Raw genomic sequence first — 18807 nt, 5'->3', positions numbered from 1 at the left:
AGACTCACTTTGAGTCTATGAACCTAACTTTCCTTGCTACTCTGATTTCTTTGCTAGTGTTGCAACAACTCTCTCTTGTCTCTGTATGGTTTTTATATGACTTTCTCTTCTTTCAAAAGGCCTTTGGCCAGCCTGTGATTGATTGCCTTCCCTTATTTAGCCCAAACCGTGTAATGTTGAACTATTTCCATAAATGAATTTCCATGTATTTACCCATGTTATACTGCCTTAGAAAAGATTTAAAATCAAAATCCTTTCCTTGTTTGTCATGTCCGTTTGAAATCAATCCCTTGGCTGAAGGGAAATCTGTGTGATTGACTTTCAAAATTATTTTCTTACCTTCTTCTCACTTGTCTTCTGCATTATAAAAAGGGCTACCCCTTTTTCACTTAAAAAGGAGATACACAGAAAGACTTCGAACTTTTCAATACTCTCTCTACTACTACTCAACCTCTAGTATTGAGCACTCTGCTCCTCTTCTCTTTCTACTTTCTGAAACATTCTTGAGTTCTCTTTGAACTCTCAAGTATTTGCTGAAGATTCGATTTTGCTCCTGCTGACTTCTGGCTGTTTACTTGCTTTTGTGTTCTGCTATTCAAGTACTTGCAACTGGTATGTCATTCTTAGTTAAATAATGCCCTCCTTAACTATGTGTTTATTTCCTAGCCTGTCATGCTCTCTCTTTCACCATGTGTTTACATCTTAGTCTGTTATGCTTTCTTTCCTTATGTTTCTGCAACTCTGTATGTACTCTTCTCATGTGAATCCCTTTCCCTTTTCCCCTTTGTATGTGAGTATAGTTCTAGCCATAACAACACTTTGATATTGCTGTCTATGACTCTGAACTGGGTTCTTTGAACCTCCTAACTCAATCAATTCCCACTCCCTTCTCCCCTTTATGTGCTTGAGCCTGGACCTGAGTCTGGTGGTGTCCTAATCACCATCCAGACCTAGGTTTGACCCTCAAGGGTCTGCTCCTAACTTGTTTGACCAAACAAATGGTCAGGGGTGTGCCAGTCTGCACCTGTGGCTGGGTATGATCACCATTTGTTATGGCTCCCCAATTCCTTTTCACTTTGCACTTACTCCTAGTTCTAAGTTCTGCCCCTCTCTTGCAAGACATGCTTTGGGACCCTTGAGCTCCCACTGAACTTGGATGCCTGAGGGCTGGCTATTCCGCACTGCACTATTCTAATTCTAAACAGTATCCTGAGTGTAAGCAATGTTAGGAATCCTTGAGATTCCTTGGAACTTTGAAACACTTTGGATAAAGAGACGGCTTTGGATACATGCCTATATCCCTTTCCTTCCCCTTTAGGATTAGAAGTCCTGATACCCTGGGACTGATAGGTTGGGACGGGTACTAGCATGCAATAAGTAAACGAGTCTGATCGCGTTTAAATACCTTAACGGGGTGGGAAGGGTAGATATGGATATGATGACCGATGCGCTAATATCACGTGCGACCCCTCTTCTGAGGAGTGATCGCTGGGTATTGCATTGAAGTGATCCATATTAATTATAAACTTAGGACTCCCCTCCCTTTATTTGCTTTCATCACTTCTCGTAAAACTGTTCAAATCTCTTTTTCATGAATTTCTGCCCTTTCACTTACCTTCGAAAATTTTCAACTTGGTCGTAATGTTATGTGCGAATCCTTATTTGAGCCTTGATTGTTTACTTGTAAAGTCACAATTATAACATGGCCGGGAACCACACTAGTGGATCTTGAGGGGTGCCTAACACCTTCCCCTTAGGATAATTTCTAGCCCTTACCCTAATCTCTGGTCTCTTCATCTCAAACCCTTCTTAAAGTGTCCTAATACACTATAATCATTAGGTGGCGACTTTTCAACTTCTAAACCCAATTCTAGAAAGGGAATAGAGTTGTCCTCCCAATGTCGTATACCCGATTTCTGACCCCACGGTTAGAGAAAAAGGGGGCGTCGACAGCATGGCAACTCTGCTGGGGATTTCTTTAGGCTTTTACCATCTCATGTTGCTTGTGACTTTATTATTTCATTAATCGCTTTATTTATTTATTGTCCTTTATTTTTTTTCATTGCGAAAACTGACTTGGCTTTTCATGTCTTTTTCTTTTTTCTTTAACTGCTTCCCTTTACTACTCTATTTCAATATTGTTGTAATTACTGCAATTATTTATCTTATAAACGTGGAAATACATGTTAATTTGTTTCATTCTTGTAACTGCATCTTCAACATCATATTCCACTCGTGCCAAACAAATACCATAACAACTCTTATAATGAGTGGTTGCGCTCTTCCAATATTATCACCCTTGAAATTCGGCAAAGGCGTATTTGCGGTAAAACCATTTGATCAGCGGTGCAGTCGACGGTTCCGTGCCTTTCCCCCTTGAGTTGTCCGCTCAAGGGTACCTGTCTACTACCCCAATAGAAACCTTACTCTGTCTAACTGTGCATGCATCATGGTCAAACCTAGCCGAGTCAGTTATGTTGTCCACATAATGACTCATTAAGATAGCCTTGTCCAAAGTCCATCGGGTTTCCCTGAAACCCAAACGGACACCTACATGTTCTGTGCATTTATTTGGAGAACTAAATGCTTTTTATGCTGATTATTAGTATTAAATAGTCGAGTCCGGTGGGGGTGAGGTCTTAACCCTTTTGTTTTGTAGAAAATAAATGACAAAGTTCCTGACTTCGGTATGGTAAACATACCTTCACTCTTGCAGACTTGGTGGAGAAACCTCCCATCGAGCAACCAAATCAAGGAATGGAAAGAGAGAGTCACCAAGACTAGTGAGAAGCTAGAATACCTGGAGTACAGCTTGCTAGAATTGGAAGGGAAAGTGAGGAAAAGAGTCATCGACTGTCAAAATGTTGAGGAAGGCAAATGAGAACGTATGGCGATAGCATTTTTACTGGAAAATCTGTGCGAGCTGGAGGACTTGATCAACGAGAACATTCAACCTGAAGAAGGTCCTTCTGGGACCAAGTAGTTAGGAGTCTTTCTTTTCGCTTTTAATGTAATAAGGCTAATGGCCATTAGTGACATTTTTACTTTCCGCTATTTTAGTATCGTTTTGGGATTCATCTTATTTTTATCAATAAAATGAGGCATTTAGCATTATAAGTTCTCCAAATTTAATTTGTCGCTAGGCCTACCTCGGACACAACGAGGCACCCAAATTAGGACGCGATTTATATTCTTGCACAATGTGTTTAAATATTGCAACATTTTCTTCTCATAACCTACACTAACTTGTTACATTTTTGTTTTTCTTTATTTTTATTCCCCTCCCCAAATGTTAGTTCGTGCATTCTGTCACCATCACCATACAGTACAAGATCCAAGGGCCCTCCACCTCCTCCTCCTCCAAGTCCTATCAGAAACAAGAACAAAAGCAAAATGGGAGATGCAAATACTAGAAAGGAAATTGAGGAGACTTCTCAGAATACTCCAATTACCAAGGGAACTGCAGCTCATCTTGAGCAGACATTGCTGAAATTCCGGGAGGAATTGGACCAAGTCCGGAACTTGGCAAGCCTATCAATCACTCTTGCCGCTCCTGATGTTAATGCCCAGAACCCCGCACCTCCACAGAACACCCCACAACCACCAGTACAACCCGCTCACACCCAAGCCTACAACACATGCAATAACACTCCACTGCTCATTCCTAAACCGCAAAATACCACAAACAACCACCTCCACAATACTCATGTCTTTGTGGACACTATACCCCACTACACCCAGCCAATCTCAGGTGCATCTGAATCAGACGATAAAGACTCTCTTATCAGGAATTTGGCCGCTGAACTCAAGAAGCTAGCCAGCCTGGTCCAGGGTGTCGAAGGTAGCAAAGGCGTTGAGGGGTTGAACTACGAGGATCTTTGTGTTCAGCCAGATGTTGAACTCCCGAAGGGGTACAAACCTCCCAAGTTTGAGATGTTCGACGGTACAGGTGATCCCAGGGTCCATCTAAGAATGTATTGTGATAAGCTGGTAGGAGTTGGAAGGGACAAGAAGATCCGCATGAAGCTGTTCATGAGGAGCCTGAAGGGCAATGCCCTATCTTGGTACATCAGCCAAGATTCAAAGAAATGGACAAGTTGGGTGAGCATGGCATCCGATTTTATGGACCGATTCAGGTTCAACACAGAGAACGCACCAGATGTGTTCTACATTCAGAATCTAAAGAAGAAACCCATAGAAACCTTTCGCGAATATGCTACTCGTTGGAGTTCAGAAGCTGCTAAGGTCAGCCCAGCCTTAGAGGAAAAACAGATGAACAGGTTTTTGTCCGGGCTCAGGATCCGCAATACTATGAAAGGCTGATGCTAATAGAGGGTCAGAAATTCTCTGACATCATTAAGTTGGGGGAGAGGATTGAAGAAGGTATCAAGAATGGTATGGTCACTAATCTCGAAGCATTACAGGCCACCAATAAAGCCTTACAGTCTGGTGGCATGGCAAAGAAAAGGGACGTGAATTCCGTAATGGTTGCGCAAAGAACCAAATACCAAACATATCCCTCAACTCCACTCACATATCAACCCTCCTCAAGTTACCAAGCACCCTCACCCACATACCAAATTCCACCGCCCACATATCAACCCACTTCACCAAGATATTCCCATCCCGCACCTGTGTACCAAGCATATAACTCCCAACCTTCTCATTACCCATGACCACCTACTCGCCATGGTGCGGCCGCTACTACCCACTGGAGTACCCGATACCTCACCTGGAGCAAACTTTCCAGCCAGCAGATACTATATATGGGTCGGAGGAAGATGAAGCATTGGCAGCTGTGAAGAATCTGTTCCTGGAGGATGATGATATGGATTGCAGTGTTATTTTCGAGGAGGACGGGGAGGAAGGCCCTTCTATACAAGTTGTGAACCGAAGGGAACGCCTCACCAATTGGTCGGTCAGGACCACATGGGCCCGGAAAGCTTCGGGGTAGCAAGGCTAAACCAAAGCACCATGCATCACATTTTTACTTTTTACTAGCTGATTTTATTTTCGCATTGTCTTTAATTTTGAAAAGAGCTCTGATATTCAAAACAATTATGAATCTAATCGAAGCATTTCAGTTTATTATATATCTCGCTCTTATTATTTTCCTATCATTCACTTTATTTTACACAACATTACTAATGAACCAACGATTGTGACTTGCAACGAAACAACGCAACAAACGGATATGGACTCAGAAAAGGATGATATACCAGAAGAGGTCGTTAGAGGAGTTGAGAATTTTGAAAATAGGACTAAGTTTAACTTGGATGAAACTGAGGTCGTTAATCTGGGATATGCAGAGAATGTCAAAGAAACGCGCATCAGCGTTCACCTGCCACCATCAGAAAAGAAAGAGTACAAGGAGTTACAAAAGGAATATGAAGACATATTCGCCTGGTCATATGATGATATGACCGATCTTAGCACATCCATTGTAGCTCACAAATTGCCAACAGACCCGACATGCCCACCGGTAAAGCAGAAGCTCAGGAAATTCAAACACGACATGAGTTTGAAAATCAAAGAAAAGGTTACCAAGCAAGTCAAAGCCAAGGTTCTAAGAGTGGTAGAGTATCCGACATGGTTAGCCAACATCGTGCCAGTACCAAAGAAAGATGGGAAGGTTAGAATCTGTATCGACTACCGGGATCTCAACCGGACCAGTCCCAAAGATGACTTCCCCTTGCTGAATATACACATCTTGATCGACAACTGCGCCAAGCATGAGCTGCAGTCGTTCGTCGATTGTTTTGTTGGATACCATCAGATATGGATGGATGAAGAAGATGTAGAGAAAACGGCGTTCATCACGCTGTGGGGGATGTATTGCTACAAAATGATGCTGTTTAGATTGAAGAATGCTGGGGCCACCTACATGAGAGCCATGACTACCATCTTTCATGACATGATACACAAGGAGATCGAGGTATATGTGGATGACATCATCATCAAATCCAAGAAATCCAGGGATCACATGGCAGATCTAAGAAAGTTCTTCAACAGACTGAGGAGGTACAATCTGAAACTGAATCCTGTCAAGTGTGCATTCGGGGTTCCTGCTGGAAAATTATTGGGTTTCATCATGAGCCGTCGAGGAATAGAATTGGATCCATCAAAGGTCAAAGCTATCCAAGAATTGCCATCGCCAAAGAACAAGAATGACGTGATGAGTTTCCTAGGAAGACTCAACTATGTGAGCTGGTTCATAGCTCAATCCACTGTCATTTGTGAACCAATCTTCAAAATGTTGAAGAAGGACGCTGCTACCAAATAGACTGATGATTGTTAGAAAGCTTTTGACAGAATCAAGGAATACCTATCAACGTCGCCGGTCTTGGTTCCGCCTGAGCCAGGAAGACCCCGATTACTTTACCTTGCGGTATCAGATATAGCATTCGGTTGTGTTTTAGGACAACATGATGAAACAGGGAGAAAGAAGCAAGCCATTTACTATCTCAGTAAGAAGTTCACACCATACGAGGCCAGATATTCTCTTTTAGAACGCACTTGTTGTGCTCTGACTTGGGTCGCGCAGAAGTTGAGGCATTACTTCTGTGCTTACACTACTTATCTCATATCCATAATGGACCCTCTGAAGTATATATTTTAGAAGCCCATGCCCACTGGCAAGTTCGCCAAGTGGCAAATCCTGCTAAGTGAATTCAACATTGTTTACGTGACCCAAAGAGCAATCAAAGGGCAAGCATTGGTGGATCATCTTGCCGAGAATCCCGTGGACGGAGAATACGAGCCCCTAAAAATGTATTTCCCCGATGAAGAGGTATCTTTCATAGGAGAAGATATTGCAGAGTCCTATGATGGTTGGAGGTTGTTTTTCGATGGAGCAGCAAATTTCAAAGTGGTTGGCATAGGAGCAGTCCTAGTGTCAGAAACCGGTCAGCATTACCCGGTATCTGCCAAGCTCAGGTTCCCTTGCACCAATAATATGGCCGAGTACGAAGCCTGTGTCTTGGGGCTCAAAATGGCCATTGACATGAATATTCAGGAGTTGCTAGTGATCGGGGATTCGGACTTGCTCATACATCAGGTTCGAGGAGAGTGGGCAACCAAGAACTCTAAAATACTCCCCACTTGTATCACATACAGGAGTTAAGGAAAAGGTTCATAAAGACAGAGTTCCAGCACGTCCCCAGAATCCAGAACGAGTTTGCTGATGCATTAGCTACTTTATCGTCCATGATCCAGCATCCAGATACAAATTTCATTGATCCCATCCCAGTAAAGATTCATGATCGGCCAGCTTATTGCGCCCACGTTGAGGAAGAAGCGGATGGAAAATCATGGTTCCATGACATCAAGGAGTACTTGACAATAGGGGAATATCCAGGACTTGCCAAAGCTACTTAGAAGCGTACACTTCGTAGGCTATCCAACAACTTTTTTCACAGTGGAGGAATCATGTACATGAGGACTCCCGATTTGGGTCTACTAAGGTGTGTCGAAGCAAAAGAAGCATCCAGGCTATTGGACGAGGTGCATGCAGGGACTTGCGGTCAATACATGAATGGTTTTGTCTTAGCAAAAAAGATACTCCGAGCAGGGTATTTCTAGATGACTATGGAAATAGATTGTATCCAGTATGTTCGCAAATGCCATCGCTGTCAGATACATGCAGATATGATAAAGGCGCCTCCAAACGAGCTTACTGCAACAAGCTCACCATGGCCATTCGCCGCTTGGGGAATGGATGTTATCGGACCTATCGAGCCTGCCGCATCAAATGGGCACATGTTCATCCTATTGGCAATCGATTATTTTACCAAATGGGTTGAAGCAGCATCATACAGGGTGGTCACTAAGAAGGTTGTGGTGGTTTTCGTCCGCGACTGCATTGTTTGTCAGTTCGGTGTTCCGGAATCAATCATCACCGATAATGGTTCCAATCTCAACAGCGACTTGATGAAAGCAATGTGTGAAATTTTCAAGATCAAACACAAGAACTCTACAACCTACAAGCCGCAGATGAATGGAGCTGTGGAAGCAACCAACAAGAATATCAAGAAGATACTAAGGAAGATGGTCAAAAGGTTCAAACAATGGCATGAGAAGTTATTATTCGCCTTATTGGGATACCGCACTACAGTCCGCACATCGACCAGAGCAACTCCCTACATGCTGGTTTATGGTACAGAGGCGGTCATCCCCGCTGAGGTAGAAATCCCCTCCTTAAGGATCATACAAGAAGTAGAATTGGATGATGCAGAATGGGAAAAAGGTCGCTACGAGCAGTTATCCCTTATAGATGGAAAAATGATGAATGCGGTTTGCCACGGTCAGTTGTATCAGAACAGAATGTCCAGAGCCTTCAACAAAAGGGTTAAGCTAAGGAAGTTTCACTGGGGCAACTGGTGTTGAAGAAAATCTTCCCACATCAAGATGAGGCCAAGAGGAAGTTCTCTCCCAACTGGCAGGCTCCATACATAGTCCACCAGGTTCTAACAGGAGGAGCCCTCATACTTGCAGAAATGGACGAAGAAGTATGGCCAAAGCCGATCAATTCAGATGCAGTCAAGCGTTACTATGTGTAATCCTTATGCTTCCCTTATATGATGTAATTTAAACTACGCCTGACCTGATTCCCGTTTAAGAGGGGATACGTAGGCAGCCCTATGGGTTCGGTCATAATTTAACAAAAATTTCATTTTTCCCGCTATTGGAACTGGGGCAGAATTTTGAGGAGGACCCTCAAAATTCCGAAGTTAATTTTAGTTCATGCATCGCCAGAAGCGCCAACCCAGTAAACTGGGGCAGAATTCTGAGGAGTACCCTCAAAATTCTAGAGAAAAGGGGTTGCAATATCTTGAACCACGTCGCAGTCGTTGGTTCATCTAAAGAAAACTATTTTTGATTATATATTTACTAGAGCATGCATAAATATTATCAGAATTGCTATTGTTTAGCGACGCTACCCCAATAACACACAATGTCAAAGGCCTGGGGAAGACGAACTAACCTTTCCCCTTACAGAACTCACAATTTTTCTTTGGATGCAGGCACTCGACTCACAATATCGTCAGGTATATTTATGAACGCACACTTTCCTAAGAATGCAACTTCTCAGAATCATCACTTTCCCGCAATTGCTATCCATACACAATCTCCCCAGCAGTCATATTGTTGTAATCGGCTATCAGCTAAGAGATCTTACTACTAATCATCCTTTTACATCCCTGCATCGCATAAGGCTACCTTTCTGCCTTCCGAGGTTAAGCTCTACCTCCATCTGCATTGCATAAGGCTATCTTTCTACCTTCCGAGGTTAAGCTCTACCTCCATCTGCATCGCATAAGGCTACCTTATCTGCCTTTCGAGACTAAGCTCTGTCTCCATCTGCATTTTGCATAAGTCTATTTATGTGCCTTCCGAGGTTAAGCTCTACCTCCATCCTGCATAGGCTACTTATCTGCCTTTCGAGACTAAGCTCTGTCTCCATCTGCATTTTGCATAAGGCTATCTATGTGCCTTCCGAGGTTAAGATCTACCTCCATCCTGCATAAGGCTACTTATCTATCTTTCGAGACTAAGCTCTGTCTCCATCTGCATTTTGCATAAGGCTATCTATGTGCCTTCCGAAGTTAAGCTCTACCTCCATCCTGTATAAGGCTACTTATCTGCCTTTTGAGACTAAGCTTTGTCTCCATCTGCATTTTGCGTAAGGCTACTTATCTGCCTTTCGAGGTTAAGCTCTACCTCCATCCTGCATAAGGCTACTTATCTGCCTTTCGAGACTAAGCTCTGTCTCCATCTGCATTTTTGCATAAGGCTACTTATCTGCCTTTCGAGGTTAAGCTCTACCTCCATTCTGCATAAGGCTACTTATCTGCCTTACGAGACTAAGCATTATCTCCATCTTGCATAGCTGAAACATCGCCACTTTATTTTTCGAAAGGCTGAAATATCGCCACCTGCATTTAAATTCTCGCTTTGGCTGAAAGATTGCCACGCTTTGCATTCATTTGGCTGAAAGGTTGCCACCTTCTCATGGGCTGAAAGATCGCCAACTTATTCAAAGGCGTCATAGTTTGGAGGCACCATCGGCATAGCCCGAGAACACCATTTCATGGCCTGCAAATCTTTACTTTTATGCTCTTCATGGCCCAGGACATCATAGTCCGAGGAAGTCATCCTAACCGTCCGAAGACAACATTCATGGTCCAACGGCAACTTGCATCATGTTTTAATTATGCACAATATACGCCTCTCTGCTTATTTGCAGGTACACCGGCTAGGAAACGACCGTCTCAACAGGAGCGATCCCGCTCCGGTCCTCCGCAGCCTATTCGACTCCAAACACTTTTTCAAATCTAATCATTTCATCCGTCTTTTCGAATCTCCATCGACACACTCCGTCAATGGTTTCTGAACTACATATGGCCTGATTCCTATAAAACCAGGGATATATAGGCAACTCAGAAGCCAGGGCTCGGTCAAAAACTCTTTTCAATCACCGATCTGGTCAAAATTGGCCATCTTGTCTTTACCCGACAACTCTTTCATCCTCCTCGTGTAAAGAGGGGCAGCTGTTGATACCCAATTTTTCCCTATATATTTTCAAAATGACATATATGTGCATATATAAGCACCCCAAAGGGTTTTGGCATTTTAATGATTTTTAAATTAATTTATGACCTATTTTTACATCATAAAATCCCAATAATTATTCCCAAAAAAACTTGCCATTTTGGAAAATAATTTACTTTATTCTCATAATTACCTCAAATATAGTCGGCATGATTTTTTTTCATATTTTTACAAATTCGTCTGGTATTTTAAAACTAAATTGCATGTAATTGCAATGCTAGCCTCTTTAAGATTTAATAGCATTTTTCTTAAATATAAATTGATCCCAATATTTTAAATTAAGGTTTACATATTATGTATTAACTCAGTACCTTTAATTTGCTTTTAAAACATTTTTACTATTTTTATAAAATAATAGGGGAAAAACTGGCTATTTCAATTTTAGCCTCAATTCGTTTCAATTTTAACCACAATTCCATCTCAATCTCAGCCAACTTCAAGCCCAAATTGGACCAGCCCAATTCAAATTTAACCCTACCCCTAACCCATTAACTAAACCGTCCGTTTGTATCTTCAGATCCTGGCCGTTGATCATTTTGATCAACGGCCCTCATCCCTCCTTTCCTTTTCAATTTCGAATGACCTAGCCCTATCTCTCATTTCTCTTCTACCGCCACCCTCAAACCCTCCCTTTCTCTTAAACTCTCTCTAACACTAAAAAAACCCTAGCCGTCTTCCTTATCTTCTCCGACCAAATCTCACCGGAGTCCATGGCTTCTCAGGCCATAGACGGCCTATGCTCACCTCCCTTCACCCCCAAATCATGGTTGTTCGAGATTTCGAGGTTTGACCTCAATGATGCCCGTTCAAATCCTCCATAGATCTGAGGTCCTATGGCCTCTCCGGCTCCGTTCCGACGTGTTCGAGCCTTAAAAAAACATAGCTATGGCTCAGACCTATTCGAGACCAGACCCTTTCCAAGCCTTCTCGTTTCTAGGGTTTCTGAGAAACCTTAAAGTTGTTCGAGGTTCCTTTTTCTTTTATTTTTCTTAGATCTGTGGTAAATCTGTGTTATACTCGAAGTTTTAAAACTTTTCCCCAATTTTTCTTTTTCAAAACTAGTCTGTTTCGATTTAGGGTTTTCAAAAATCTTAAAACGACTTCTGTCTCTTCTTCTTCTTTTCTTTGTATGAATCTGTATATGCCATATTTCTTACGAGTTTTTCGCTTATGTCTTATGTTCTTTCCTCGCATGTCTTCTCCTATGTTCTTGTGTTTTGCCGTTATTACGCATGTTCTTCTATTTTTGTGTTTTGTTCTTTCTCCTACTGGGTTCTATAAGCATGCTTTATGTGTCTCCCTCGCATATCCCTCTACTGTATTTTTTACTGATTTTTTGCTCCTTGGCTGCCTTCACTGGATTTTTTGTTTAAAGCCTTAAGCATGATTCTTCTACTGTTTTCCTAAACCTGTATTACTTGTCTCTTCTGAACTTGTTTAAGCAACAAACCTTTGCCTAAATGTATTCCCTGTATTTCGAATTTGCTTTCCTCTTTGCTTATTCTCTCATGAGTTTCTAAGAGAGGCTATTGAGCCTATTCTACTTGTTGTTCTTCGCCTATGTATCTGATTTGAGTCAGAAAACCCTAGTGTTGAAGGTTTTTTGACAAGCTTGGTTGTGTGCTTGGGCTAGGGTTCCATTCAGAACCCTGACCCTCTTTCAAAGACTCACTTTGAGTCTATGAACCTAACTTTCCTTGCTACTCTAATTTCTTTGCTAGTGTTGCAACAACTCTCTCTTGTCTCTGTATGATTTTTATATGACTTACTCTTCTTTCAAAAGGCCTTTGGCTAGCCTGTGATTGATTGCTTTCCCTTATTTAGCCCAAACCGTGTAATGTTGAACTATTTCCATAAATGAATTTCCATGTATTTACCCATGTTATACTGCCTTAGAAAAGATTTAAAATCAAAATCCTTTCCTTGTTTGTCATGCCCGTTTGAAATCAATCCCTTGGTTGAAGGGAAATCTGTGTGATTGACTTTCAAAATTATTTTCTTACCTTCTTCTCACTTGTCTTATGCACTATAAAAGGGGCTACCCCTTTTGCACTTAAAAAGGAGATACACAGAAAGACTTCGAACTTTTCAATACTCTCTCTACTACTACTCAACCTCTAGTATTGAGCACTCTGCTCCTCTTCTCTTTCTACTTTCTGAAACATTCTTGAGTTCTCTTTGAACTCTCAAGTATTTGCTGAAGATTCGATTTTGCTCCTGCTGACTTCTGGCTGTTTACTTGCTTTTGTTGTTCTGCTATTCAAGTACTTGCAATTGGTATGTCATTCTTAGTTAAATAATTCCCCCCTTAACTATGTGTTTATTTCCTAGCCTGTCATGCTCTCTCTTTCACCATGTGTTTACATCTTAGTCTGTTATGCTTTCTTTCCTTATGTTTCTGCAACTCTGTATGTACTCTTCTCATGTGAATCCCTTTCCCTTTTCCCCTTTGTATGTGAGTATAGTTCCAGCCATAACAACACTTTGATATTGCTGTCTATGACTCTGAACTGGGTTCTTTGAACCTCCTAACTCAATCAATTCCCACTCCCTTCTCCCCTTTATGTGCTTGAGCCTGGACCTGAGTCTGGTGGTGTCCTAATCACCATCCAGACCTAGGTTTGACCCTCAAGGGTCTGCTCCTAACTTGTTTGACCAAACAAATGGTCAGGGGTGTGCCAGTCTGTACCTATGGCTGGGTATGACCACCATTTGTTATGGCTCCCCAATTACTTTTCACTTTGCACTTACTCCTAGTTCTAAGTTCTGCCCCTCTCTTGCAAGACATGCTTTGGGACCCTTGAGCTCCCACTGAACTTGGATGCCTGAGGGCTGGCTATTCTGCACTGTACTATTCTAATTCTAAATGGTATCCTGAGTGTAAGCAATGCCGGGAATCCTTGAGATTCCTTGGAACTTTGAAACACTTTGGATAAAGAGACGGCTTTGGAAATCCGGAATTGGTTAACCACACGTTATTGGACATTAAGATTGAATTAGGCTGCTCGGATCTAGCTGTTAGTTATTAATGTATTTATTTTCTTTCTTTTAGTCTATAATAATTTGTATAAAGAATTTGGGGAATATAGTAAAAGGGTGGGGGGGGGGTTTACATTCTTGCATCAGTAAGGGTAGAAACCATGCTTTAGGATTTTAATTTTTCCTGCCTATTGGATTGTTCAATGTTTCTGATTCCACATCACCTAGAGACTATGCCTATAGGGTCAACGCTTCATTGTGTTACAAATCATATAGAAATCATGCCTATAGGACTTAACGTTCATGTAATCGATGCATATAGAGATCATGGCTATAATGAATGCATATGCATTAGGCAAACTGTAGGGTTAATTAACACAATCATCTTTTACAAGTTCAATAACAGGTTTTAAAAAAATCAAGATAGATATCATGCCTATAGGATTAGCCTCAAACTCGTCTGATTCGCTTAAAGTAATAATGATCTATTAACTGGTCCTTAACATCTTAATACAACAACGATTTCATAAGTCTTAATTCTTTGACAAAAACTCTCTTGACTCAGTATGCTTTTAAATCCCTCAAATCGGCATCTTTTTCTGAAACAGTTTCTTGTTAAACATTCTGCCTAAACGTTTTACTCAGATCCTGAAATTGTCGTTTAAAACAGTTGCGACTTACCCTTTCCTTAGATATTTCTATCTATAAAACTCTTTCACAACCATTTTTGTGTTTTATTTTTACTGCAGTCTATACTTTCTTTTCAAAACTCCTCTGCATTAGATTACTTTTCCTGAAACCAGTACCCTTTAAATCACTCGCTTGAAATACCTTAATTTCTGACAATTGGATCAAAGTTTCCTAATGCAGACTTTCTGTCTAAACATATGGGTTGAACCAGTCCGTTCGCTGTTTAAGTTTAATTTAAAGACCAAATCAGTATGTGCCAAGACATGCTAAACTAAGTGTTTGTTTGATTAAGGGGTTTACTTGAGCCTTACCTATTTGTTTGTTCATCCTTATATTTGTTACTTATTTTTTATGTTGCAATTAGAATTTTAACCTTTGAACTCCATATATGCCTATATCACTTTCCTTCCCCTTTAGGATTAGAAGTCCTGATACCCTGGGACTGATAGGTTGGGACGGGTACTAGCATGCAATAAGTAAACGAGTCTGATCGCGTTTAAATACCTTAACGGGGTGGGAAGGGTAGATATGGATATGATGACCGATGAGCTAATATCACATGCGACCCCTCTTCTGAGGAGTGATCGCTGGGTATTGCATTGAAGTGATCCATATTAATTATAAACTTAGGACTCCCCTCCCTTTATTTGCTTTCATCGCTTCTCGTAAAACTGTTCAAATCTCTTTTTCATGAATTTCTGCTGTCTCACTTACCTTCGAAAATTTTCAACTTGGTCGCAATGTTATGTGCGAATCCTTATTTGAGCCTTGATTGTTTACTTGTAAAGTCACAATTGTAACATGGCCGGGAACCACACTAGTGGATCTTGATGGGTGCCTAACACCTTCCCCTTAGGATAATTTCTAGCCCTTACCTTAATCTCTGGTCTCTTCATCTCAAACCCTTCTTAAAGTGTCCTAATGCATTATAATCATTAGGTGGTGACTCTTCAACTTCTAAACCCAATTCTCGAAAGGGAATAGAGTTGTCCTCCCAATGTCGTATACCCGATTTCTGACCCCACGGTTAGAGAAAAAGGGGGCGTCGACAGTACCGACCGGATATGAATTTTACAAGTGGCCCATCCAGTAGTCATCACCTAATTGAAAACGTCCACCATGGAATTTCATCACATTACGGCTTGTAAGTGAAGTGATATAGCTATATAGAAAACATTTATTAATTTAGTAGCTTATATTTTTGTTGGTTGTGCAGTGAAAACGAGCAAGTTGAACCACCCGTACTCACTCAATTTCCCGAAAACGACGTATTACATCGGGATCTAGCAGATGCACAGAGTGAGGAACAGAATAGTGATTACGATAATAATGCCGATGAATCCGGAGACGAGACACCCTTTCCTCGTGAGGATGGTGATGCGTAGGATGATGAGGAATGACCTGATTTGAAGAGAGACCCTCCTAGACGAAGAATGTACGAGTTCGAAGTGCAGTTTCATTCAAGAGAGATTCCTTACATTGATAACTTGCCAACTGTGATGGATGTGGAAGCTCTCACAAGAGATTTTGATGAAATCCGGACAACAATGTGGGATGAGTCTAGACCAACGGTACTTGGAAAGGGGATGCTTTTTCCTGATAAAGCGCGTGTAAGCAGGGCTTGTAAAATACACAACGTAAAAGAGTATCGTCAGATGCAGGTATGGGATGTCAAGTCCGATGGTATACAAGGCTGTTTGCCGCAGGTGGTTTTGGCCATGTAATTGGATGTTGCGTGCGACCAAGAAGAAGACAGGTATGTGGAAAGTGGGTAAATACATTCCCACCCACACATGCGAAATGGACACATTCAACGGGAATCACTTCAACTTGGATATTGACTTGATTTCTCTTGTGCTTATTCCATACCTCGAAGCGTCCATAAGGTATAAAATCAAAGAGTGCATTACATCAGTCCACTAGGAATATGTCCATACCATTACAAAAATAAAGGCATTTCTCTGGCGCAAGCGAGCATTTGAAATTGTCTACGGTAATTGGGATAAGTCATTTGCATCTCTGCCAAAGTACATGGCCGCACTGCAGCACTTTAACCCCGGGACAGTTGTTGAATGGAAGCTTGAGCGGAGTCCGGGAACACCATAATACATATTCAATTACGTGTTTTGGGCATTTAAGCCAGTAATTGATGGTTTTTCGCATTGTCGGCCCATAATATCCATAGACGGAACCCATGTCTATGGAAAGTACGATATCAAGCTATAGATAGCCGTGGCAGTGGTTGCTAATGGACATATATTTCCTCTAGCTTTTGCTGTTTGTGCCAATGAAAGCACAGAGACGTGGACGCTATTTTTGAACCACCTGAAAGAGCACGTTGTCAAACAACATTCAGGTATTTGTCTAATATCTGATCGGCACGGTGGTATATTAAGTTCTGTGGAGAACTTGCCTGCATGGCAAGAACCTTATGCATACCATCGTTACTGTGTGAGGCACTTTAAGGCCAATTTCCAGAAGGCACATCCCAACAAGGATCTACATGATTTGATGTGGATGGCAACAACAAACCACCAACAACATAAATTTCGGAGGCATATGGATTCTATCAGGCAAGAAGACGAGGCAGTCTATTGTTGGTTAATGCAACATCACCAGGAAAAGTGGACTTTGCATGCGGATGGTGGCAGACGATGGGGAATTCTTACTACAAACATGTCAGAGTCCTTCCGGGCTCGATATTTTGAGGCTCAGTGGCACCAAATTAACATTAGTAATTATGTGTGTTAATACAATTATTAAATTAATTGTACAAAGTTTGCATTTTCAATTACCAGTATAAGATACTTAAACAAAAGGAATTCTAAGCTAAAATACTACACATTACTACGCTACAAGGCTCTAAATTTTACTACGCTAAAAGGGTCTACATTTTACTACGCTAAAAAGGTCTAGATTTTACTACGCTAATAAATAATCTAAACTAAACATAAACAACAAATACATTTAATTGCAAATAAAACACAAAACGGCATGAAAATACATATATATATAAATCAGGATATTAACAGACAAATTTATATTTTTTTATAAAACACTAATATTAAATTTGGATAAATTTAACATACTAGTTTCTAAAAAAAACACAAACCGAAATAGAACACATACAAATCAACTAATATGCATTATTATAAAAGTTTTAACTTATAATAAACCGAAATACCTCAATTTAGAATTTTCGGAAAGCAAATAGATTGAAATTTTGACTCCGGAAGTGTGAATCAACAATAATACGAAGCTCTACTCGAATGTGGGACCTACGTTCTTCACCTTTTATGTGACGGGGGACCCAATTTTGTTTTTTAAAATAGTGGGGCAGCGGGTATGGGAGTGGGGGACTAAGAAGAAGAAGATATAAAATATTGAGGAAGAAGAAGCAGAATGGTCGTCTTGAAGAAGACGACTCATTTTTAAAAAAAAGGGTATAGCGCCGTGTATTTGGGCGCTATACCTGTTAGTGTCAGCTTTCTATGTATAGCGCCCAAATACTGGGCGCTATACATTAACGACACAATTAACATTAATGTATAGCGCCCAGTATTTGGGCGCTATATATAAAAATATCATCTTTTTTCTTTTACACCTATTAAGGTGCTACTTGTCCAGTTGCCTCTTTGAGCCGAGGATCTCCTGGAAACAACCTCTCTACCCCTCGGGGTAGAGGTAAGGTCTGCGTACATATTACCCTCCCCAGACCCCACTTGTGGGATTACACTGGGTTGTTGTTGTTGTTGTTGTAAGGTGCTACTTGTCCAAAAGAACCACATTTTGGTTCCGTACTCCCATACCCGCTGCCCCACTATTTAAAAAGTAAATAAATTTGGGTCCCCCGTCACATAAAAGGTGAAGAACGTAAGTTCCACATTCAAGTAGAGCTTCGTATTATTGTTGATTCACACTTTCAGAGTCAAAATATCAATCTATTGCTTTCCGAAAATTCTAAATCGAGGTATTTCGGTTTATTTTAAGTTGAAACTTTTATAATAATGCATATTATTTGATTTGTATGTGTTCTATTTCGGTTTGTGTTTTTTTTTCGAAACTAGTATGTAAAATTTATCCGGATTTAATATTAGTGTTTTATAAAAAAATATAAATTTGTCTGTAAATATCCTGATTTATATATATGTGTTTTCATGCCATTTTGTGTTTTATTTGTATTTAAATTTATTTGTTGTTTATGTTTAGTTTAGATTATTTTTTAGCGTAGTAAAATCTAGACCTTTTTAGCGTAGTAAAATATAGACTCTTTTAGCGTAGTAATGTGTAGTATTTTAGCTTAGAATTCCTTTTGTTTAAGTATCTTATATTGGTAGTTAAAAATGCAAACTTTGTACAATTAAGTTAATAATTGTATCAACACACATAATTACTAATGTTAATTTGGTGCCACTGGACCTCAAAATATCGAGCCCGGAAGGACTCTGACACGTTTGTAGTAAGAATTCCACATCGTCTGGCACCATCCGTATGCAAAGTCCACTTTTCCGGGTGATGTCGCATTAA

At 40.7% G+C, this 18807-nt stretch overlaps 1 protein-coding gene across 1 annotated transcript; it reads left to right on the top strand.

The window, feature by feature from the left end:
• Positions 1-3393: 3393 nt before the first annotated feature.
• Positions 3394-4323, top strand: LOC138869759 (uncharacterized). The gene has a single exon (XM_070147421.1). The coding sequence runs from the start codon at positions 3394-3396 to the stop codon at positions 4321-4323; it is 930 nt and encodes a 309-aa protein (XP_070003522.1).
• Positions 4324-18807: the final 14484 nt, after the last annotated feature.

The sequence above is a fragment of the Nicotiana sylvestris genome, chromosome 5 (assembly GCF_000393655.2).
Source record: "Nicotiana sylvestris chromosome 5, ASM39365v2, whole genome shotgun sequence".
NCBI classification, from domain to species: domain Eukaryota; kingdom Viridiplantae; phylum Streptophyta; class Magnoliopsida; order Solanales; family Solanaceae; genus Nicotiana; species Nicotiana sylvestris.
The sequence above is the reverse complement of the archived record's forward strand: the minus strand, read 5'-3'. Positions and strand labels throughout refer to the sequence as shown.